Source organism: Nyctereutes procyonoides, unplaced genomic scaffold (genome assembly GCF_905146905.1).
Source record: "Nyctereutes procyonoides isolate TBG_1078 unplaced genomic scaffold, NYPRO_anot_genome, whole genome shotgun sequence".
Taxonomy (NCBI): Eukaryota; Metazoa; Chordata; class Mammalia; order Carnivora; family Canidae; genus Nyctereutes; species Nyctereutes procyonoides.
The window spans coordinates 5,323,284-5,348,849 of record NW_026575040.1 but is presented as its reverse complement, the minus strand read 5'-3'; the positions used below and the strand labels follow the sequence as shown (position 1 = coordinate 5,348,849).

The 25,566-nt window shown below is 42.0% G+C and overlaps 1 protein-coding gene across 4 annotated transcripts in view; it reads left to right on the top strand.

Moving 5' to 3' along the window:
- Positions 1-25,566, top strand: part of THSD4 (thrombospondin type 1 domain containing 4) — a 575,779-nt gene that overhangs the window by 353,888 nt on the left and 196,325 nt on the right. The window contains exon 1 of one of the 4 annotated variants that reach the window (XM_055320028.1): positions 15,524-15,613. The exons of the other annotated variants lie outside the window; for them this stretch is intronic. Coding sequence (XP_055176003.1) covers positions 15,542-15,613 — 72 coding nt within the window. The 5' untranslated portion in view covers positions 15,524-15,541. Of the gene's footprint in view, positions 1-15,523; positions 15,614-25,566 lie in introns of those variants that run through there. 4 annotated transcript variants of the gene reach the window in all.

Sequence of the window (25,566 nt, the reverse complement as noted above, 5' to 3'; positions counted from 1 at the left end):
GGCAAAATGGCCATTTATTGAGCTATGCCAACACGTCTTGGGAATATAAAAAAGCACGTGGTTCAGGGTGGTAACCAATTTTTCTCAAACGGAGGGCAGCAGAAGTGAATCATATGACAATTGTGGGAAGCGGTTGGAACTTCCTGACGCTTTTTCATAATAATTGTTTACCTTCAAGGCCTTCAAATGTGCAGCCAAAAATTGGAGTGTGTGAACGTGTGCTGTGGACACACAAAAAAAGGTTACAAACCACTGATCTGTTCCCAAGAACATTGGTTAGGCTCAGATACACACACACACACACACACACACACACACTTGAGTTCGCATTTACAATTCTACTTTTGGATTTTCTTCAGATATTACTACTTTTCTTCATTGAGATTATTCAGATTTTGTTGACTTGCACCCATGCTTTTGTTTATATTTCAATACTTTGCCTAATATAGCCTACATATGAGCCTAGGAAAATTGCTTTCAGAAAGACTCAAGAAGGCCAATGCCTCTTGCTCCCAGGCAAATACCCAACTTTCCAAAGTGGAAACCACAAAAGTTGAAAGTGGAGGACAGCTAACTCCTTCATCCTTCCACCTCTGCCATTGTCAAGGTCAGTGATAAGGATTAGGGGCAAGTGCCCTGGCCCGTATGTTGTGGCTATTTCTGTGGTACATGGGGCTCCTTAACGCTGAGAGTGGTGGCCTAAGGACATGGAAATGCCATGAAGGGCATTGTCAGGAACTCTTCACAGTGTCACCTGTGAGCTCTTGGCTCCAAGGGCACATGTTGGAAAGTACACAGACTAAGATGGCACCTCGAATGGGTCCATCTCTTTCACTGCTGCGACCTTGGGAGAGTTGCCTATTCTGTGAAAATCGGCCTTCTCAGTGTGGAAGATGGAAATAAAATTCCTACCTCCATGGTTATTAAAATTAAATAAGATAATGTCTGTCAAGTGCCAGCTAGAGCAGCCACTTGATAAATGTTCATTTCCTCGCATCTCTTTACCCCATAATATGAGCAATAACTCTCTCACTGGGCTGCAGCATCTGCTTCTGGAACTGGAATATCTACACATCAACTGGATGGGAATGATGAGGCACACTTATTTAGCATATTCATCAGAATTCTTGCCTGGCCTGAGATGAAGCAGGGGCAGGGAGCAAATGTGGATAGAAAGCAGATACTTAGGCCTCCTAGATAGCAGGGAGTCAGTCTGGGCGATCCGGAGTCACCTTACTTTAAACATATATCACACTTTTTTTATAATCCAGGTAATGGTGATGAACTCTTCCCTTCGGAAGAGCCTGACTAGACCATTCTGTCCTTTGCCAAACCAATGACTCATTTTGTCTGAGCCCACAGCTGGGTCATATTTCCCCGCCTCCTTGTAGTTGAATGTGGCCAATGGAAGGTGGCCAGGCCTGGCGAGCCTCCACTATCTCCCCTCTCCATCTGCCAGATGGATGTCAGTGTCCAGGGACCCTGGAAACTGCGCTGAAGTAGGCATGGCCTCTGACAGCCTGAGTCCATAAGTGGCCGTATGGAGCAGAGCACCACCTGCTTCACCGTCTGGACTTTACTCAAACAAGAAAGGAACTGTCTGTGTACTAAGCCATTTAAACCTCAAGGTTTATCTGTCACAACAACCAGCATTATTTTAACTAGTAATCTTCATGAAACGAGGTAAATTTTTAAAACCTTCCTTTCTGATGACCTTTGACATTCTTCTGAACATGAGCGCACCATTTTGTATTTTGTTACTGGGGGGAGAACAAATTTCATAATTGCTTAAAAACTACCTAACTGGTCTATCCATTCAAAATAGGCTGTGTATATTGATCATAAGAAATATGGAGCAAAGTTCTCCATCAACAAGAAGTCTATTCGATTTTTTGCCTAATGGTTTCAGCTGCCAAAGTTAGTGATTAGCTGCGTTTATTCTGTTTTAAATTAGATCAAACACTCCTGATGCCAGGTGCTGGGCTGGGAGGGGGAACTCAATAAAGACAAAAGAAATAAAAATAATTATGTTTTCTAAATTATTAGAAATTCGGAAATGAGAAAACTAAAATTTTTCTAAAGCGTCCTATATACATCCGTGTTTTCTTAAACCAAATATACTGAAAATAGTTTTACTTTTCCCAGTCTTCAGCTTCATCAATCATAAAATGAGGGGATATGTAATCCACAGGATTTGAGGATTAAATGAGGATCATGTCTACCTCCCAGCCTAACGCCTGGCACAATAAATATTAAATAATATGCACACCAGCTATTGAAACCGTGACCTCTTTCTTAATGATTTGGTTTATTGGATTTTGCTTTGGAATTACGCTTAGGAACGTGAATTTTCACCCTCAGAGACTTGTAAAGTAGCCGCTTTGCCGCTTACCCCAACACCAGTTGGAACTACAGGGCAGTGCTCTGAGTTGTGCTATCTACTTTTACGGTTTCTACTGACTTCTTCTTGCCACATTTTACTGACTACACCTACAAGTTGTCTTCAAATCTTTTTTCTATGGGGAGGAGAAAATAAAACACCCCTTGTAGAAATTACTGCTCAAAAATGAATAAGCTCGGTCTGCAACCTAGGGAATGCTCTGGCAGGGCAGGTTGCTAGCCATCAGAATGGCTCTTTCAGTGGCTTGGGGGCCCATTGGAGCCCATGCCAAGATCACTGCTGTTCTAGCACTCTGAGGCTGACAGAAGTCATGACTCCCGGCCACAGTACGGCCTTGCGGCTCTGCCTGCCAGCGCAGCTCCTGTGCTGGGAGGAGGGAGAGAGGAAAGAGAGGGAAAAGATAATGGGGGCTGGTGGGGGGGACCCGAAAGAGGAAGGGAGACCCAGGGTAAGAGGTAACCTGGGTGGCTCTTCACTGAGGTGGCCAGCCAGGTGCTTCATGTTCACATCAAAGCTGGAGGGGCCCAGCCCTGGGGGCACCTGTTCTGATTTTCATTCTCACCCACCCGGTGTCAGCCTACCCACTCCTCTACACCTCTGCCCATGACAGCTGTTTGCCACTCACTGAAGTTATTTCCCAGGGTATTGTGTGAACCTGGCATCAGGTTATTTGGTTTTGTAATTCTTGGGTTACCACTGATATGAATTGTTCACATTCCATTTTCATACTGTATTTGTGTATCTTCATTTGTGAACTTGACTGTTCATGGGCTTTCTTGTTTTTATTGGTATATTCACCATTTCTTCCAAAGGAAAATAATTTTGGTTTTCTTACTATATTTCTTTTTCTGCTGCTCATGGTAGAAAAAGGATAACCCAATTTTCTTAAGCATAACTAAAATTTTAAGAACCAGAATGTGATAAATCACCCTGTTTAACCCAAAATAGAATTATATTAAGGATGCCATATTATGGCCTACTTCTTTTTTAATTCTGGTTAACATATAGTGTATTATTAGTTTCAGGTGTAGAATTTAGTGATTCATCAGTTGCATATAACACTTCAGGCTCATTACATCACATGCCCTCCTAAATGCCCATCACCCAGTTAACCCATCCCTCACCTGCCTCCCCTCCAGCAACCCTGTTTGTTTCCTAGAGTTAAGAGTCTCTTATGATTTGTCTCCCTTTCTGTTTTCATCTTACTTTATATTTCCTTCCCTTCTGTTCATTTGTTTTGCTTCTTAAATTCCACATATGAATGAAATCATATGGTATTTTTCTTTCCATCCACATCATTGCAAATGGAAGATTTCATTCTTTTACTTTTTTAAAAGATTTTATTTATTTATTCATGAGAGACACACAGAAAGAGGCAGAGACACAGGCAGAGAGAGAAGCAGGCTCCATGCAATGAGCCTGATGTGAGACTCCATCCCGGGACTCCCGGGATCACAACCTGAGCCAAAAGCAGATGCTCAACTGCTGAGCCACCAAGGTGTCCCAAGATTTTTTTCTTTTCATGGCTGAGTAATGGCCTAGTTTTTATTTTTTTATTTAAAAAAATTTAAGATTTTATTTATTTATTTGAGAGAGAGAGAGAGGGTGGGAGAGAGCAAGGTAGAGAGCATGAGGAGGAGCAAAGGGAGCAGGAAAAGCAGACTCCACACTGAGCATGGAGCCTGGACATGGGACTCGATCTCACAACTCTGAGATCATGAACTGAGCTAAAACCAAGAGTCAGACGCTTAACCAATTGAGCCACCCAGTACCCAGGCACCCTGGCCTACTTTTTAAAAAGCAGCTTTATTAAGAAATAATTTCACATATACCATTCACCCATTAAAAGTGTACAATACCACATTTTTAGTATATTCAGAGTTAATGCAACCATTGCCACAATCTAATTTTCAGAGATTTTTCATCCCTCTAAAGAGAAATCCTGTACCCATTCATAGGCCCTCCCCAAACCTCATCACGCTTCTCAGACCTAGGAAACTACCATTCTACTCTCTGTCTCTATAAATTTGCATCTCCAGGACATTTCATTTATGTGGATAATAAGTGGTCTTTAGTAAGTAGTCTTTTGTGACTTTCTTTCACTGAGCATAATATTTTCAAGGGCCATCATTTCTCTTCATTGCCAAATAATATTCCTTTGTATGGGTGTACCACTATTTATTTACCCATGCATCATGTGATGGACACTTCAGTTGTTTCCACTTTTTGGCTGTTATGAGTATTGCTGCTATGAACATCCTTGTTCAAGTTCATGTGTAGGCCTATGTTTTTATTTTTCTTAGATCTATACATAGGATCAGAATCTCTGGGTCACGTGGTACTTAACATTAAACTTCATGTTGCAGGTGCCCAACCGTTGTCCACAGTGGCTGCCCCATTTTACATTACGAACAGTAGTGCTTGAGGATTCCAAGTTCTGCATATTCTCACCAATATCTTTTATTATCTGTATTTTTGATTAGTGGATATGAAACGGTTTTATTGTTGTTTCGATTTTCATTTCCCTAATGACTAATGATGTCGAGCATCTTTTCATGTGCTTATTGGTCATTTGTATATCCTCTTTGGAGAAATGTCTATTCAAGTCCTTTGCCTATTTTTAACTGGATAATCTTTTTATTATTACTTTGTAAGAATTTTGTATATATTCTGGGTACAAGTCCTTTAACAGACAAGATTTGTGAATATTTTCTCCTATTTTGTGGGTTGTCTTTTCATTTTCTTGATGATATCACTAGCAGGATGGTAGTCTTCAATTTTGATGAAGTCCCATTTTTTCCCCTTTGACACTTGTGCTTTTGGTGTCATATCTAGGAAACCATCATGACCCAAGGTCATTAAATTACTCTGATGTTTTCTTCTAAGAGTTTTATAGTTTTAGCTCCCACTTAGTTATCTGGGTCAGTAACCTAACACAAATTGATTTTCTTACAGCTCTGGAAGTCAGAAGTCTGAAATGGGTTTCACTAGGCTAAAATCAAAATGTCAATAAGGCTGCATTCCTTGTGGAGTCTGTAGGGAAGAATGCCTTCCTTCTTGTCTCTTCCATGTTCTAGAGCTGCCCACCTCTTTTGGCTCACAGCTCCCTTTCACCTTCCAAGCCAGCAATGGCACACAGTTCTTCTCATATCGAATCACTCCAACTTCCTCTTCTTTCTTACCCTTCCACATTTCAAGACCCTTGGGATTACATTGGGCCCACCGAGTATCCTAAGATACTCTCCCTCTTTTAAAACCACCTGATTATGGGGATCCCTGGGTGGCGCAGTGGTTTGGCGCCTGCCTTTGGCCCAGGGCGCGATCCTGGAGACCCGGGATCGAATCCCACATTGGGCTCCCGGTGCATGGAGCCTGCTTCTCCCTCTGCTTATGTCTCTGCCTCTCTCTCTTTCTCTCTCTGTGACTATCATAAATAAATAAAAATTAAAAAAAAAGAAGTATGTCCATATGATGGAATATTATATGGCTACTAAGAAAAACTTTAAAAAATAAATAAATAAATAAATAAAACCACCTGATTAGCCACCTTAATTCCCTCTGCTCTCTTAACTCCCCTTTGCCATGTAGCGTAACATATTCATCATTCTGCCTACCACAATCTGTGATCCATTTTGAATTAATTTTTGTGCCTGATGTTAGGTGAGGGTCCAACTTCATTATTTTGCATGTGGGTATCCAGTTATCCCAGCACCATTTGCTGAAAAGATTCTCCTTCCATTTTGTGGTGTATTTTCTCTTAATATAATATTAAAATGTGTCCATATCCACCAATATATGACATGGTCATTTTAAATGATTGGATAAAATTTCACTTTTTGAATATACCATTGTGTATTTACAGTGCTTCCAGCCTTTCACTATTAAAATAATTTTATCTGACATATGGGTTTTTTTAAAATATATGATGGGCATAAACCCTTTTCCATTATATGTATTGTAAATTGTCATTGAAATTATTCACTTCTTTCCACCATCTTCCTATTCATCCAGCCCACAGCCTTACTCTTATACCTGGTCTCCCACCTTCCAATCTTGCCCCTCTTCACTCATTTCTCCATGACAGAGTGGCCTTTCAAATTGCAAATCTAATCATGTATCTGCTGCCTCTTGTCCTTCAAATTGATTCTCAATAAGAAAAGGACAAAACTCTTTGTCACGGCCCCCTCTTGGCCTTCAGCCTAATCCTGTGGGGTGCCCCCACTTGCTTACTCTCTCCGCCCACACGCACCTGCTTCTGCTCAGGTCCTCATGAAAGCCATTTGCTGCTATTGCAATTGGTTTTATTGTGGGTTTGCTTTTCATCAAAAAATGGAATAGGATTTTTTGAGACTTTTCCTACCTACTCCATTTTTTCCCACTTTTGCCTAATGAGGACAGGCCTCTAGCTCCCCACACATCTTTCCTCTTCAGCCCTTTTCTACGTTGCAATTTCAGATTTACTTTTTGAATATCATTCATGTTGGCCTCCTGCACCTTCCAGTAAGGTCTATAAGGATAGGAATGAGGTACTAATATCTTAGCAAGTAAACAAGATCAATACATTTTCTACTGTGCCTTTGACTTTTAACTTCACTTACGCTATTTTTAATTTACAGGATCCTAAAAATGTGTATAAATCCTTTCCTTGATGATTTCTTCACTTGTCATAGCCATGCTTAAACGTCCTTCCTGGCTCTGAGCATATAGAAATGTTGGCCCATTTTCTTGCATTGATTTTTATACTTCTATTGTTTGCATTAAAATCCTGAATATACCTGCCATTTATTTTTGACATATGCTATAAACCAGGAAAACACCTTTATTTGCTTGCCAAATGGTTAGCAGTATTCTCAGCCTTTGTCATCCTTTCCCTGCTGACTTGAAACAACTTGTTGGCTGTGCATTAAATCCTTTCCATGTTTGGTTTTGGAAATAATCTGTTTCCTGCTCTGGAAGTATTTGCCACTGTTTTAACTATTACAGCTCTAGACTGTGTTTTAATATCTAATAGTTGCATTTGCTAAGAAAACATGTTTTTATAAAATAATATTTTTAAGTTATACAATTTGAATTAAGGGTTACTAGACAGAGAACTGCTGCTTGGAGCAGTCTCAAACTTTAGTGGCAATCCATAGGGCTTTTTACAGCACAGATCCAGGCCCCCGCAGCTGCTACCAATTCGGTAAGTATTTGCACTTCTCATAAGTTCTTTGATGATACTGATCCCGGGACCACGAGATTTGAGAACTTCTGCTGTGGAGTGAAGACATGAAATAAAAAATACGGTCAACCTGAGAATGGTCCTGATGCCTTCTCTGAATTAACTCCCCAGTGTGCTCTCACACTTCAGATGAGCCTGCCCTGGGGGTTTTTTGTGAGCACCTCGCTGACAGTCTCTGGCCCGGCTCCTGGCACTACTTCAAAGCCGATGCAGGGAACATAGCCCTCCTTTCAGAGACCCAGAGGGTGCTCAGCTTAAGCGCACAGCTGCCCTGTTGGTGACAGGTGCCTATGCAGCCAGGCTTTGGCCCCTTGCAGGGAGAAACCAGAGAAAGGACAAGATGCAGTGCCTCCCTTTGCTGTAGGCTCTCATGACTTTCCTGATGTTCAAGGGCAGTGAGACCAGAAACTCCTCTTGGCTTTCCTCATTTCCCACTCCCTTGGCTAGTTAATGGCTCCTTGGTCCACACAAAGGGAAGAGTTCATTACTAACACCTGCTCCTGCTCCCAGACCCATAGGCAACTTCTTGACAGAGACTTTTCCCACCTATTCTACCCAATGTAAGCATATTTATGGAAATAAAGATAGTTTTAACAGCTTCACCAGATACCTCTGTGGAGAGTCTGTGGAGAGGCCTGCATCTCACTTCTTCCTTCATAAAAGGCCGGACATTTTTTAAGGAAAATAAAATAGCCTTAGAGGTGCCATTTGCTATGGGTTTACTCTTTTGTTGTGGTTATTAAGATAGAAGCACATGATTATACTTTACCTGAAATGTGTGGGTTTAGGAAAACATTTGTTTCCTGCTTTTTTGATACTTAGGTGTCCTCCATTCACTTATATTCTCCCTATCTAGGTCACCCAAAAGTTAGGTTGGAAATTATCTGTGTTTCCTTGAGGGATATACCTTCTGAGAATTTCTCTTTTTCATTTTCCTCTCTGATGCGTTTCTAAGACGCACCATCGGAAGGCCTCCTGTCACAAGCTGAGGAGAGTTTCCCATTGGACCCTCCTTTGTATCCATTCCCTATTCAGCAGACTGAATAAGGCTGGCTGTGTGCAGCGTCTAGGGAACACAAAAAGACACATCTCCTGTCATCAAGGCCTGGCTCTGTTGAGGAAGGCAGATACATTAGATAACAATTACGTGCATTAGGACAAATATAGTATTGAAGGTTATCAGAAGATGCTAGAGGACAAAGGCCAGGGGCGCTGCCCTCAGCTTGGCAGGGAGCCCAGCAAAGCAGAACTCCCAGAAAAGGTGACATTTGAGCAGATCATTGGGGGAGGGGGATTTGTGCATTTACTTATTTATATCATTATCTGTGATTATTACAGTTACTTCATTTTTATTTACTTTTGGAATAGGAGTTCATTCACGTTTGACAATTCAGTAAGTGTGAAAAGGTTATAGAAATGCTATCCAAGAGAAGATACGATGTAGTTCAAAAATCTTCCTAGTAGCCACATTTTTAGAAGTAAAACAAGTAAAATTAATTTTAATACTATATTTTACCTAACCCAATATATATAAAATTGTCTTTTCATCATCTAATCAGACAAAAACTAATAATGAGATACTTGACATTCTTCTTTTGCACCGAGTCTTTGAATGGGTACAAAGTATATTTTACGTATAACACATCACAATTTGGGGGCATCTTGGTGGCTCAGTTGGTTAAGCAGCTGCCTTTGGCTCAAGTCATGATCTCAGGGTCCTGGAATCAAGCCCTGAGGCAGGCTCCCTGCTCAGTAGGGAGTCTGCTTCTCCCTCTCCCCCTGCCACTCCCCCAGCTTGTGCTCTCTTTCCCTCCCACTCTGTCTCTTAAATAAATAAGTAAATTCTTTATAAAAAATATAATACGTCACAATTTGGAACAGCCACAATTCAAGTGCTCGATAGTCACACGTGACTAAATGACTATATCATAATCAGTTTCCCTCCCATTTCTGCCCTGAAGCTGCTGACTTCCCCTCCCTGGAAGCAGCTAATTTTTGCTAGTCCCTAGTGTGTTCTTCCACAGAGAATAGATATGAGTATGAGAAATTGTAAACATACATGTGCAAATAATAGGACAATAATCACATCATTGTGCATCCTACTTTTCTTGCTTAATAATTGATCGTGGAGATGCTTCATATCATTACCTAGGAAGCAAGCTCATTTTTTTCTTTCTTTCTTTCTTTAGTTATTTTATTGCTGTAGAGTAGCCCATCTTATGGATGTCGCAAATTACTCATTCAGTCTTTACTGATGAACATTTAAGTGGTTTCCAGTATTTGGAGCTTACAAACAATTTGAGCTGAGTTTTCAAAGAGACAAAGAGTGATGGAGCTAACCCAGTGAGGATGGGGAATGACATTCTAGAGAAAGGGGCAAGCATGAAGCACGAAGACCCAGGGCACAAGGCCACGTGGCAGTTGAGGAAAATTTCTCTTATGTCGAAATGTCTGGAGAGTGGAGTGTGTGTGAACAGAAGAGAGGGTATAGAGACTGGAAGGGCAGGAAGAGACCAAGTTGCAAGCAGCCTTGCAAGTGTCATATTAAGGAGCTTGGATTTCTTCCTTGAGCTATCAAAAGATTTTAAGAAGCAGGGAAGAATAAATAAATGATTGAACTAATAAATAATGTTGGGAGGAGGAACAAATCTTCCAAAATGATGAATTCTGATTAATAGATATATAGAAGGTATGAGGGAAACATAAAATCACCATGCAAAACACTACAATAATAATAGCTGCAGGTAAGAGCTACTGATGAATACTTTATTTTTTAAAAGATTTTGTTTATTTGAGAGCTAAAGAGCACCAAAGCCAGGGGGAGGGGCAGAGTAAGAAGGAGAAGCTCCCTGCTAAACAGGGAGCCCAATGCCAGGCTCCATCCCAGGACCCCGAGATCATGAGCTGAGCTGAAGGCAGATGCTTAACCGACTGAGCCACCCAAGTGCCCCTACTGATGAATATTTAAATTGGTGGGCAAAACTTCAAGAAATGGGATATTTGCATAGCCTCACAGTTTATCTCCCCCAAAATATATATTAATTATTGTGATGGTTTTAACATCTGTCCAAATGTGCTTTGATACTGCCCTCTAGGAAGTAGAGTTTAATTCCACTGGACTTAGTGACTCACTCCTAATGAATAGGATATAGAAAAGGAAAAACAATAACTTCACAGTGAGTAACCCTGGCAGACACTGGGGTGATGTTAACCCAGTGATCAAGGTTAACATCACCGTAATATCATGTTCATATAGGGGACCCCTGACAATATGATGAGAAGAGTACTTCATCTATACAGTATTCTTCCCCCCAAACCCATAACTTCAGTCTAATCATGAGAAAACACCAAGTAAAACCAAACTGAGGGACATTCCACGAAATTCCTGACCAGTACTCTTCAAAAGTATCAAGGTCATAAAGAACAAAGGGTGAAAAACTGTTACCTCCTAGACTAAGGAGACATGTTGACTCAATGCAGTGTGGCATCCTGGATTGGGTCCTGCAACAGAAAAAGGACATTTGGGGGAAAACTGGGAAAATATGAGTAAAGCCTTTATGTTAGTTAATATTGGACCAGTGTTAGTGTCCTAGTCTGCATAAATGTACCATAGCTATCTAAGATGTTAACATTCATTAGAAAGAGCCAGGTGAAGATAAACCATGACACTTTGGGCCTTCTTTGCAACTACTCTAATAATAAATATAAAATTATTTCAAAATAAAAAGTTTAAAAAAAATCAGAGGAGTGACCTGATTAGATTCACATTTCAGAAGAATGCCAGTGGTTGCAGGGAGGAAGAAGGCAGCAAGGGGAAAGACCAGAGCAACAGCTTATGAGGTTGTGTGACAGGGACACCTGGGGCTCAGTGGTTGAGTGTCTGCCTTTGGCTCAGGGCATGATCCCGGGTCCAGGGATGGAGTCCCACATCAGGCTCCCCACAGGGAGCCTGCTTCCCCCTCTGCCTGTGTCTCTGCCTCTCTCTCTGTGACTCTCATGAATAAATAAATAAAATCTTTTTTAAAAAAGAAAAGAAGGGATCCCTGGGTGGCACAGCGGTTTGGCGCCTGCCTTTGGCCCAGGGCGTGATCCTGGAGACCCGGGATCGAATCCCATATCGGGCTCCCGGTGCATGGAGCCTGCTTCTCACTCTGCCTGTGTCTCTGCCTCTCTCTCTCTCTGTGTGACTATCATAAAATAAAAAAAAAAAAGAAAAAAAAAGAAAAAGAACAGGGTTGTGCTATAAAAAGTCAAGAACAGATGATGGAGGCCTGGATGGGGAGCAGGGGCAACAGGAGTCTGAGGCCATGGGCAGGTTGGAGAAATCTCTAGATGAAAACTCAATCAGACCAGGTGATGGCTTAGATAAGCAAGTGAGGCAGTAGGGGGGCTCAAGATAACACACAGTTTGCAACCTCTGGGAATTAGATGGATAATGATGTCATTCACTGAGATGGAGATAACAGGAAGATCATGTGTCAGGGAAACAGTTTAGTCTTAGACTTGTTGAATTTGGAATACATTTGAGAGATCAAGTATGCATTAGACCACTGGATATATGGGCTGGCAGGTTGGGGAGGGGAGACCTGGCTGTAGACTGCTGTGGGGACCCATTGGCATGTAAAGAGCCATGGCCTCTCATTTAGGCCAGTGAGAGGGTGACGTGACCCAAGGAGAGGAGAGGGCATAGAGCACAACCATTTAGGGGATAGGCCCAGGAGGTAGCAAGGGGACTGGAGCATGTCCAGAGAAGTGGTGACAGCACAATTTACTCATTAAGAGCTAGGTCCTAGAAGCAGGCTGCCAGGGCCAGAATATTGGCTCTGCCACCTACCTGTTGTGTGACATAGAACAAGCTATTTAATCTAATAAGGCTGTTGTCAGGATTATGTGACATACGGTATGTAAAGTTCCTAGAATAATGCTGGGCTCTTGGTGTTCAAAGAATGTTGGCTAATTGGAGGCAAAGGAAAGAGAGAGAGTGGTGGCCTGGAAGTGAAGGAAAGAGAGTGGTTCAAAAAGGAGCACATGTACTTCATACCGCTTAAGATGGCTATTAGCAAAAAAGTGGAAAATTATAAGCATTAGAAAGGATATAGAGAAATTGGAACCTTCATGCACTGCTGGTGGGAATGTAATATGACACACCCATTGTGGGAAACACCTGGGTGTTCCTCAAAGAGGCAAACATAGAATTACCCTATGATACAGCAATTCCCCTCCTTGGTATATGCCCCCAAAGAACGAAAGGCAGGGACTCAAACAGGTCCTTGCACACCCATGTTCATAGCAGCATTATTCGCAAGAGCCAAAAAGTGGAACCACTCCACGTGTTCATCAAGAAATGAATGGATAAACAAAATGTAGTAAACACACACAATGGAATATTACTCAGCCTGGAAGAGGGGAAGTACTGACGTGAATGAACCCTGAAAACATTATGCTAAGTGGAATGAGTCAGACACTAAAGGACAGATACTGTACGATAAGGAACGTAGAGTAAGCAAATGCATAGAGATGGAAAGTCGCAGAGAGAGGACCAGTGGTTGGGGGCAGGGAGAAGCGGGTAGTTAATGCTTAATGAATGCAGAGTTTCTGCTTGAGATGATGGAAAAGATCTGGAAATGAGTGGTGGTGATGGTTGTATAACTCTGGATGTACTTAATGTCACTTAAAAATTTTGAAGGTGGTAAAATTTTATGATGTGCGTATTTTACCATAATATTAAAAAATCGAGGATGTGGTTAATGCTGCCGAGAAGTTAAACAAGATAAGCCCCTCGAGTTGGCCTCTGCATTTTATGACATAGGGGTCATCAGGGACATTTCCAGAGCCCTTATAGGAGAGCAGAGGTCAAAAGTCAGATTGCAGTGAGTTGAAGGATGATTGGGAAGTTGTCTATACCAGGGGCTGGCAAACCACAGCCCAGTCTGTCCTGCTGCCTATTTCTGTAAATAAAGGTCTTTTGGAACACAGACCCACTTTAGGGTATGTTTTGCCTCTGGTGGCTTGTGTGCAACAACAGCAGGGTTGAATAGTTGCCTCAGAAACCATAGGGTCTGCAAGACCAAAGATATTTACTTTCTGACCCTTTACAGAGAAAGTTTCCAAACTCTGGACCGGACAAGACCTCCTGGTATTTCGAGAACTTCGGCTTTCTTAGACAATGCCTGCATTTCTGGAGAGATGACAGGGTCCCTTTGGCCAGCTAGCGGGGTAGACCCAAGGCTAAACAGTAATAATAATAATAATGAACAAGGAGGAGGTAGTAGCGGAGGAGGGGGAAGAGAAGAAACTGTCCTTCCTTTCTCTAATTGGAGATACTATCTCCAACTTGCTGTCTCTTCTAGCCTTGGAAAAAAGGATTCTAAGTCCCTTCACCCAACCCCACCCCCCAAAACACCCCACTAGTAAATTGTCACGTGACTGGTGATAATAAACATTCTGAGATGGTTACAAACTACAGTTGCTTTAAGGCTTCCTAATTAATTCAAGAAGAATGCCCGCAACCTGAGGCTTTTCAAGTGTTTATTAATTTCCTCTCTGGAACTGAGTGTCGATTTTTATTTCAAATCAGAGAGAAAGCCGACTTCCTGTGTGTCAGGAACTATGCCAAGTTTTGTGCCTTGGTGACTTCCTTGTCGGTCATCCAGACCATCAGATGGCCTTTCCCCATTTCACAGGTGGGGCAGCTGGGGCTCACTGGAGTTAAGTGCCCTCCCCCAGACACACAGAGAGTTAGTGGTAGACCTGGAGTTGGACGTCCCCCTGGTTCCAGGGCCCAGGCCATTCCACTGCATCATGCAGGCCTCCTCTCCTTGGCCTCAGAATGCTTTCCTGAGCCCATCCTAAGCAGAATCTAATACTTGGTGGGTTCTCCGTCCATTGTATACAGTGAGCCCTACTACTTCATATAGGAAGGGCCACTTAGGGTACATCTCAAACAGACTGTAGGCTCTTGCAAGACCCACTCCCCAGCCTGCTCTTGTGCTCCCTATGTGCCCAAGCCCCACGTTGATGATCAACTGATTCTACCCAGAGGTATTTCTTGAAAACCACCCTGCTTTTCAGTGCACTGGGCCAGTGCCCTCTAAGACCTGGGCTTCACTTGCTCCCACCTTATCATCTATTTATACATCATCTGCAGGAATTCCTCGAGCTCCTGATCAGGCCCAGTGGCCCAAGGAGGCAGTGGGAGGGGGACAGAGTGGCTCCTTCAATTCCCATCCACTCATGCCTGTATGGTCAGTGCATAAACACAGCACCCTATGACTTCTTTCCCCTTTGAGGCTGTGCTCATAACACAGCCTCTGACTGCCTAGATTCCTACAGCCTTCAAGTCAGAACTCAAAGGGTAACACAGAAGTCGGTATCTGACCCTCGACTGTCCCAGCGAGAAGACCAACGGAGGCCCAGCATGGGTTGGCACCATACCCAGGCAGGCAGCTTGTCAGCAGCGGATCCTGGCCTGGAAAGGCCCCAGGTCTCCCAGCTCCCAGCCCTGAGCTCACCCTGCTGCGCTTCACTGCCTCCTGATGAAGCAGGGGTCTTCCCCTGCCTGCGGAGCGCTTTCCTTGGAGCCCTTTTCATGAATGAGACCAGATGCAGAACTCCACATTGATCATTTCTGTCCCTCCCCTTTCTGCTCTCTGTTGAAGGCAGCCCCCCAGCTCCCAGCTGGCTCCTGTCCCCTCCCCCAGCCGGGAGAAGTTATTACATGAAGAGATCAGCTTACCAGTTTTCTCCAGAGCAGAGGCTGAGCTCGGAGCTCCGGGTAGTACAGTGAGGGAGAGCAGAGGCAGCCAGCACGGTGCCTAGCGGAACTCCGGGGCTGGAAGCCCGAGACACAAGTGCATCTGCTAGCTGTTAGCACTTGGCAGCGGCGTCCTCCTCTAGGGTAGTTCTAACTTGGGGTAATAATGTTTGTCAGCTACCTGATATTAGCATTGCTCCACGTTCAAACAGCAGTGTTAGCAAGACCTGGGGGAGAGGTAAGCCAAATAAAATATCTTGTCAGAAGTTGTATTTTTGTCAGCACTCTATTTCCTTCTCTATCTACCAGGAGGGATCAGGGACCGGGTTTTTATGGTGTGCAAAGAGGAATGCTTTATGTTGCGTTTTTAGGCTTGCTTTGCCTTTTCTTACAGAAAGACTTCTTTTCTTCCTGAAGAATCCCGTAATTTCTAAACTCTCAGTCTGGGGTTGTCTGTACAGTCGCCACCCTGGGGAGTGGGCATGGCCTTGGTGACAGATGCTGGAGCGTGCACGTTTCTCCTTCAGCCGTCACAGGGGGGAAAAAATGTGCATGTCAGATTCCGATAGGGACTGTTACCTTTTGAGAATTTTTCTTCAGGGTTGCAGAAGGGATATGCATGCTAGAGGAAATGGCTTTTCTTTACCGCTTTTGCATCACATTTTCCTCCCTTTCGCTTTGATGTGCTTGGAAAAAATCTGTGTTTAACTTTGTATCATAGGTTTGGGGAGGGCTAGTGATACATGGCAGGGTGAGGAACATGCCCAGATCTATTAAGGCAGGGAGGCATGTTTAAGGCCTGCCAGGATGATTTATTCTTATGAGTTTAGCTCCTATGTTTGCTGGATACATTTTTGAACATCATAGATGCACTGGGAGCCAGCCCTTGATGCAGGCAAAGAGATTGGAAAGGGTGGCGGTACCCCGTGGCCTGGAGAGGTAAGCACTTAGGTGTATCCACCCTCACCTGCACAGGCTGCAAAAAATTTGCCTTATCCGCTCCTTTTACTCGTTATTCTGATGAAAGATCTCAAAAGACTGATGCCAGAGTAATGAATGAAAAGGACAGTCTCTTTCCAGGAATACATCTTCCTCTTTTCAAGCCAACTGAAAAAGTCTATCTCCTCAAGAGGCCAGGGGCCACATCACGGCTTTGCCTTTTGTTAGCATTGTCAGGACGGAGCCAGCTCTGAGAGCTTAATGTAATGACTTTCCCTGCCCCGCGAGTGGAAGCAAGAGCGCTCCCAAAGCCGGGCTGCAGGGCTCGATGTGGGTCCGACACAGGCATGTGGCTCAGAGGCGCGCAGCAACGGGTCATTTGTTTCAGGCTCTTAGCGCATTAGTTACCCTTGTCCCCCGCTCTGCAGATATTCTCCGGGCCTGTGGAGGGGGCGGGGGGTCGGGGGCTTGAATGGGAACTGGAGGAACTGAATGGGTTTGTGATGCTGGAAGGCTGAAAGCAGACCATTGCCCTCTAGTTGTAGCCGGGGTTCGCAACTTGCCTGTTGATTTTTTACTGTGTGGAGTAATGACAAATGGGCCAGCCTAACTCAGCCTGGAGCACTTAAGCATGTGAGAGGAGAGCTCATATGGAAAATATTTCTATCACCGCTGCGTGCGCATATGGGATGGGGAGACCCCCGTGCAGAGCAAATTGCAGCGCTCCAGCAGCTCCTCAGTGGCGTGCCAATTACTCTTATTAACAGCAAGGCTAAGGGCAGGCTTCAGTTACCTGCGCACAGCTGGCTCCCGGGGAAGGCCACTCTGGAATGCGTGTGCCTCAAGCCTGGTGTCACATGCAGAGAGGCGAGTGGCCCTGTTTCTCTTTACAATCAGCAAAGCGGATGAAAAATGAAAGGCGACTACACCGGCTCACCAGGTCTTGATGTGGTTCAGCCAGCTCTCGGCTCTCAGGAGAGGAAGGCACCACTCCTGTCCTCTGGGTTCAAGTGTGAGTGCTAAGTAGCCAGAAAACGCCAGCAGAGGGGACGAGATGCCTGCTCTCCTGCTCCTTTGTTCTGCTCTGCTACCCTAAATACAGACCCTCGTGTGCCTTACCCTCTTTTCTTGCTTTCCTGCGTCTGAGTGTGCGAGTGTGTGCACATGTGCGTGCACACGTCACCGCAGAGCCTTGGCCCCACGACGACTGTGCTCCTAGGAAATTGTACAATTAGGATTCCTTTCCCCTGGCTGGAAATGAAATGATGAGGAAGGAACGTGAGTGTGCTAGTGGCTCCCCCTCCCTCCTTAAAAAGAATGTAGTTTATATAGAGCTTTGAAGAATGTGGCATTTATTTACAAGAGCCTCTTTTTTTATAGCCCTGTTACTTGCAAAACTCACCCATAAACATGTGGCGTCGTCCCCAAGTCACCAAGATTTTCTTTTTCGCTGCCAGCCAGTTTCCTTGCAGGTTTTAATTATCTTCCCTTTGGATGTTCATAAAAACACACGGGAAAGAGGGGGGGAAGAGAGCGTTGTGCACCTCGCGTCACTGCTCAGCAGGGGGCTGGAAGCCATGCAGCAAACTAGGTGGAAGCTCAGAGTCGGTTTTTGAGGGTGTGAAGTCCTTCCAGATAAGCAGGGGCTGGCAGGTGGTGGGAGGAGGGGGTGTTATTCCAAGCACGCCTTATTTGGCGCCCTAGGCACCTGTAACTGTGAACCAAGGACAAACAGCTTGGGATGGCATTGGTGCATGGGTTGGAGAGCAAACAAGTTGGCATGGTGTCGGTGTACAGGTTTGAGAGCAAACATAGAGAAGGACTGTTCCCTCCTTGATTTTCCGGTTGCAGGAGCATTAGGTTCTCATGACCTCGTAAGAACATTGAGGTCACCAGAAAGCCTTTGGCCTTGTCAAAATTAGGAGAGCAGTGGTGTTCACTTGTGGAGATTGCATGCACCCCCTGAAGAATGTAAAGGACTGTAAAGTCAGGCTGGACTTCTGGTGCCTTCACCAGTGCATGAAACACGCCAGGATCCAGCTCCCCTGCAGTATGCAGCCCAATGGTCTGTGGGAGTGTAAGTGTGCACTTTCCTTCCCTGAATTTGGACTTACCTCCTAGGAGAAGACCGATGGGATACTGTTATGTGGGAGGGTGGGGGAGGGTGGGAGAGGCAGCTTAGAAACTGAAACAGTTCTAGAAGTGGATCAAAAAGATGTTTATCTTAATCTTGAAGCAATTTGGCAAAAACCTATCAAACTTAAAATTAAAAATAAATATGATGGGCACAGGGTGTCTTTTGGTGGTGATGATGGTCACACAATCTTGTGACTGTACTAAAAAGCACTGAATCGTACCTTTTTAAAAAACACAGTTTATGGTATGTGAGTAATATCTCAAGTTTTGTTGAAACAAGCACTCGGTGTTGTATGGAAGTGTGGAATCACTGTATTGTACACCTGAAACTAATATTGCACTGTGTGTTGAGTGACTGAAATTTAAATGAAAACTTTAAAAAATCAATTTTTACATCAAAAATACATAATAAATAGCTCTTCGACCCAACTTTTCCATTTCTGATACTTTATTCATGTACATCTATTCCCAATGTGCGAAGTGCCCTCTGCACTATTTTTCAGATTTAGATGTTGCAAAAACCTAAAAGTCCCTCGATGAGGGACACTAAACAGGTGTTCAAAATGAATGATGTAGTTCTGCATGTGCTGATAGGAAATGACCACCAGGATATGTTGTTTGGTAAAAGCAAGTTGCAGAACAACACGTATAAAATGCTACTCCCTGTGTAAAAGGCGTGAACGTACTTGTCCGTCTCCTCTCTGGAAGGATATATGGGAAAGGGTAGGGAAGGGGGTGGCAGGGAGTGGAGGTCAGTTGAGAGACTTCCATTGCACCATACACCTGTGTACCTTTCAAATTGTGTACAGTAAGTCTTAGCTGGTGAAAAATAAAAAAGAATAATAATAAAATACACAATCTAATAAAAAATCTCTTAGTAGTGCATATAATTTGTGATGTAATGGAGAACACCCCCAGCGAAGCTCCTAGTGCACGTTGAGGTGAAGTGATTCCTTTATCAACTCGTGTGCACTTCACTAGAGTGCCGTGTGGCAAAGAGATTCCTTAAAGTCTAGGATGATGTTCTTCAGTTGGTTCATTCATTCATTTAACACCTACTTACAACCCCCGTGTGTTTTTTTCCTTATTTTTAAAAAAACGAGGATAATAATAGTAGCTACTTTAAGAGGTGGTCAGAAGGATCAAATGTGATAGTATGTGTAGAGCTCCTAGCTCGGTGTGTCGGGCACATAGTAAACAGCGCTTACTGGCTCCTACTATGGTTACTATTGCAGATGCTGCCAAGGTGTGCCACCTAGGTGCTCAGGAAAGGAAGGTGAAAAAAGAAGGTTTACAATTATAAAGGGCACGGGGTGCAAACAGTTCATGATCATACAGTAAGAAATTCTCTCTAATTGCAAGAGCAGAGGCAGAGGGGCAAAGAAGCAATGAAATCTGCCTAACAAAGTGAAGAGAAACTCCACGAACAGTGTCATATCTGAACTGAGACTTGAAGGGTTGTGTATCAGGCGTCTTCAAGACAATCCCTGGGTTCAGTGATTCATAGTGATTCAGCTGAGAACCCAGCATATAGTTGCACCCACAGCCGTGATTTATTATAGCAAGAGGATACAGAGCAAGGTGCATGGGGGAAGTCTGGGGGAAAGCAGGTGCAACATTCCAAGAGTCCTCTCCGTGGAGTCATGCAGGGCACGCTTGATTCCCCTAGGGATGAGTTGTGACAACACATGTGAAATGTTGTCAACCAGGGACACTTGTTAGAGACTCAGCACCTACTGTTTTTATTGGGGGCTGGCCACCTGGCCACCCTCTGCCTGCCGTGTACCAGCTCTACAGCTCTACAGATTCCCAGAAGGTGAGCAGGGTATTCAGCATAAACCTATTGTTAGTACGGTGTAGGCCCAGTGAGCCACGTTACCAGTTCTGAGGCTGGTGGGAAACCCCCCCAAATCCATTCCCAGACACCAGTCAATGGCCAACCTCGTTAGCAGGTCTTTTTAAAGGAGAGCACTCAGGTCTGCTGTGTTAACTCTTTTCTTCACAGATGGGTAGGCATTTTAAGTGGAAAAAGAGGGAGGGAGGACATTCCAGACAGAGGGAACACATCTATAGAGCCCCAGAAATAAGAAAGAACATGACATATTCTGGAAACAATGCTTGGTGCAGATTACAGAAGCATACGTTGTGAGGGGATGTGGCAGGAGAGGTTTTGTCCCTAGATCCGTAGGGTTGGAATTTTCCTCTGTGCTTTTGAAAGTTCCAGAAATTACATATCTACAGTCTTAAGGTTAATTTTATCTTTTATGACATGCCACTTAGGTTACTGTTCTGGGACATTTTCATCGGCATATGTCATTGAAATTGTTTTTTAAGGATTAAGATAAATTAAATAATGAACATGGAGTTGCTTTGTAAGCAGTGGCAGCCTTAAGCCAGCCATGATTTTAGTCTTTGGGGTGTTATTTGTGGCAAATAGAAATGATGGATCAGTGTAATGCCCTTCATGACTGATTCTTTGTGCATAATTCTCAGTGGCTCAAACTTTCTTCTGCTTTCCGATATCTAAAATGAAAAACCAACTATGTGGAACTAATTCGATAATGCAAGACCTGAGTTTGAGCCTCGGGTCTACTATGTCCATGAATTGTTTTTCTTCTAAATTAGGAAAGCCATTGTTATAGAAACAAATTCAAGAGATGCAAAGAATAAAAAGTGAAAGGTCCCTCTTTACCCTCACTTGCTTCCCAATCCTTCCTCCCAGTACCACCCCCCGCCCCCCGCATTGTTAACAACTTGGCATTTGTTTTTCTGGAACCATTCCTACACATTTATGAGCACAATGGTGTGTGCATATGTGCGTGCATGTATATGCCTACAACCAGCAAATAATGACAATTCTGCTTCTTTTCTGATACCTGTACTTCTTGTTTCTACTTCTTGTCTTCCTCAATTGCTAAGACTTCCAGTACACAGTGTTAAATCAGAGCAATGAAAGTGAACATTCTCATCCTCCAGACTTAAATGGGAAAGCTTCTAATATGTCATCACTAAGTGTGATGCCCGTCAGATGTTTTAGGTACATCAATTTTATCTACAATTTCTGAGTTTTTATCGGAATGTTATTCAGTTTGATCACTCAGTGGTTGCCTTCCCAAAGTGCTGATGTGGTATTCTCCTTTAATCTACTTAAAAAGCAAACTCCATTAGTACATTTCTTAATGTTGGGCTCTCTTTGCATTCTTGGAACTATCTTATTCATGGTGATTTATTCATTAAATTCACTATCAGATTTGATTAATTAATATTTTATTTTGAATTTTGGGTTTTTGTAAATGAGTACTCTTTGTTCATGGCTCTCTTTTATTGTGCTAGAAGAGGGGTCTTGCTAATTTTATAAAATAAATTCAAAAGCTTCTCATCTTTTCGTGTGTTTTGAAACAGTTTAAATAATGGAAGAATTAGCCCTTTCTTGAAGGTCTGTTGAACTCAGTCATAAAGCCAGCCTCTTTGTGAAGAGGTGGTTTTTGAGTACCTGTTTTACTTTCTCTTCTATGTCTAAAAGAAAAGTGTAATATTTAACATGTATAGGAAAATATATGTAATATATAAGCAAGTTATGAAACGAAGTAATAAGGAAAACATCTGTGAGCCTACCACCCAGCTAAAGAAATAAAACATGCCCAATACTGTATGCTAGTGCACAAGTCTGTCCTCTTTTCTCTCCCAGAGAGATGATTGTCATTTCCTTGCCTTTTTTAAAAAATAATTTTATCACATATATATGTATCTCTAAAGAATATATTGTTTGATTTTATTTGGTTTTGATTTGTATAAACATAGTATCTTGTTTTCCTTTATCTAACTTGATTGTTTATTCAACACAAGGATGCATATGGCATTCATTCATTTTTGCTGCTATGTAGCATTCTCTGTGATAAACTGTCTTTTCTCCTGTTGATAGATATTTGGGTTCTTCATAGGTTGGCTTGTTTTCTCTTATAAACGATGCTGCTGTGAGCCATTTGGAACCTATCTATTCCCATGTATGTGCAAAGATTCCCTTAGGGTGTATACCTAGGAGTTGAATTAGTGGGTCACAGGATATGTATTTATTTAATTCCACAAGATAATGTGATTTCTAAAGTGCTTATATCAGATTTCACTTCCACTAGCCCTGATTAAGTGTTCTCAATTACCTATCTCCTTGTCAATAGTTAGCATCATCGCAGATTAGTTTTTGTTGATACATTTGATATAACATATTATTAATACGTGTTGGTTGACATCTCTCTGATTAACAACCATTGCTGTCGTGTGATATTTATAAGTATGCAAACTATTCATGTTTCTTCTCCCCTGGGATGCCTGTTCATGTCTAGTTCCTGATTTTGGATGTGGTTCATCACTTTTTCACTACTGATTTAGTTCCATAATATAAATTTTGAATATGAACCATTTGTTATTCCATGTATTATTTTCCGTTTTGTGCCTTGAATTTAAAATTTTGAAGTATCTATTGATAAACAGAAATCCTCAGTTTCAGTGTGTTTGAATTTAACAGTTACTTTATGTTAACGTTTCCTATGTCTTACTTAAGAAATTACTGATCCCAAGCTTAAAGAGATATTATTCTATATTCATTTATAAAATTATTGAAGTCTGCCTTTCACATTTATGTCTCTGATACACTTAGCACTGATTTTTTTTGCATGAATAATGTGTGGATAATGTGAATAATGGACCTAATTTCATTTTTTCCCTATACTGGTAGTCAATTGTTGCGAGACCATTTATTGAAATCTCTCTACTTGGTCTCACTCAGTATATTTATTGTTAGATGTTTTTTAGATATTTGCTCTTCTTTGTGAAACTTGGACTTTAACTTATCAGTTTCCCTTGAAAAATCCTTTAGGAGTTTTTATCAGAATTGTATTGAATCTAGATTAGTGTGAGAGCGCTAACATTCCAATATTGAGCCTTTCAATCCATGAATATACTATAAAATTTATGTTTATTTAGATTTCCTTTGAAGCTTTCAGTGAAATTTTACACTTTTCTCTATAAAGGTCTTTCACATCTTTAATATTAGAAATATACCTAGCTATCTTGTTATCATTTGCTACTATAAATTGTTTATTTTTTAATTAAATTTTATTTTATTTAAACTCAATTAATTAACATATAGTGTATTATTAGTTTCAGAGGTAGAGTTCAGTGATTCAACAGTTGTTTAGAACATCCAGTGCTGGGGATCCCTGGGTGGCGCAGCGGTTTGGCGCCTGCCTTTGGCCCAGGGTGCGATCCTGGAGACCCGGGATCGAATCCCACGTCGGGCTCCCGGTGCATGGAGCCTGCTTCTCCCTCTGCCTATGTCTCTGCCTCTCTCTCTCTCCCTGTGTGACTATCATAAAATAATAAAAAAAAGAACATCCAGTGCTCATTATATCACATGCCCATCACCCAGTTACCTCGTCCCCCTCTCCCCCCCCTAGTAACCCTCAGTTTGTTTCTTATGATTAAGAGTGTCTTATTGTTTGTTTCCCTCTCTTATTTCATCTTATTTTATTTTTCCTTCCCTTCCCCTATGATCCTCTGTTTTGTTTCCTAAATTACTCATATGAGTGAAACTATATATGGTAATTGTCTTTCTCTGATTGACTTATTTCACTTAGCATAATACCCTCTAATTCCATCCACGTCATTGCAAATGGTAAGATTTCATTTTTGACTGGTGAGAAATATTCTATGTGTACATATACCACATCTTCTTTATCTATTCATCTTTCAATGGATATCTGAGCTCTTTCCATAGTTTGGCTACTGTGTACACTGCTGCTATAGACAATAGGGTGCAGGTGCCCCTTCAGATCACTACATTTGTATCTTTGGGGTAAATACCTAGTAATGCAATTCCTGGGTCACAGGGTAGCTCTATTTTTAATTTTTTGAGGAACCTCCAATGTGTTTCTCAAAATATGTTTATATTTTTAAGTTAATTTTTTGTTTTGCTAATGCTTAGAAACACAAGTGATCTTATGTTCAAGCAATTTGCTAAATTCACTTATTGATTTAAATCAATTCGCTGCAGGAACTTTTATGATTTCTAAGTTCATAACCATATATCATCTATGAATAATGACCATTTTGAGTTTTTCTGTTTTCTAGTTCTTATACCTCTTTTAAAAAAAAACAAAAACAATTCTTGTTGCTCTGGTGAGGACCTTCAGAGGCAGTGTTATTTTGTTCCTGATTTAAATGGAATGCTTCTACCACTTTGCCATTAAAAAAATGAAGTTAGCTTAAATTGAATTTAAATTTTAAAAAAAAGAAAGATGCTTTCTACAAAAACAAAATGAAGTTAGCTGAAAAAAATGAAGTTAGCTGTGAGTGTTTAGGTGTACATTTTATCATGTTAATGATGTTCTGTTCATAGTCTGCTAAGAGGTTTGTTTCTTAATCATGAATAGGTATTGAATTTTATATAATGCATTGTCTCTGTCTATTGAGAAGAACATATGATTTTCCTTCTATACTCTGTTAGTATGATAAGTTTCAGAAATAGATTATATAGTGTTAAACCATCCTTGCATTCCAAGGATAGATCCAACTTAGTTATGATATATTTCTGTTTTTATTGAATAGATTATTAATAAACTTCTAATTATCTTTCTACTGTCTGTAGCACCTAGAGGTGTGTTTAGAGCTACCACAGATGTCCTTTCTTCTCTCCTCGTTCCATTTATTTTTTTTAAAGATTTTATTTATTCATGAGAGACACAGAGAGAGAGAGAGAAAGAAAGAGAGAGAGAGAGAGAGGCAGAGACACAGGCAGAGGGAGAAGCAGGCTCCATGCAGGGAGCCCAATGTGGGACTCGATCCTGGGACTGCGGGACCATGCCCTGGGCTGAAGGCAGGCACTAAACTGCTGAGGCACCCAGGGATCCCCTTCTCATTCCATTTTATTGACCATTCTCACCAAAGGTCTGTCAGTTTTATTAATCTTTATGAAAAGTCAACTTTTAGCTTTGTCGATCCTCTGCATTGAAGCTTTGCTTTCTATCCCATTCAGTTCTGCTCTTCTTTTTCCTTCTACTTTCTTTGGGTGGATTCATCTGATCTTCTTTTTTTTTTTTCTTTAACTTTATTAAATTTATA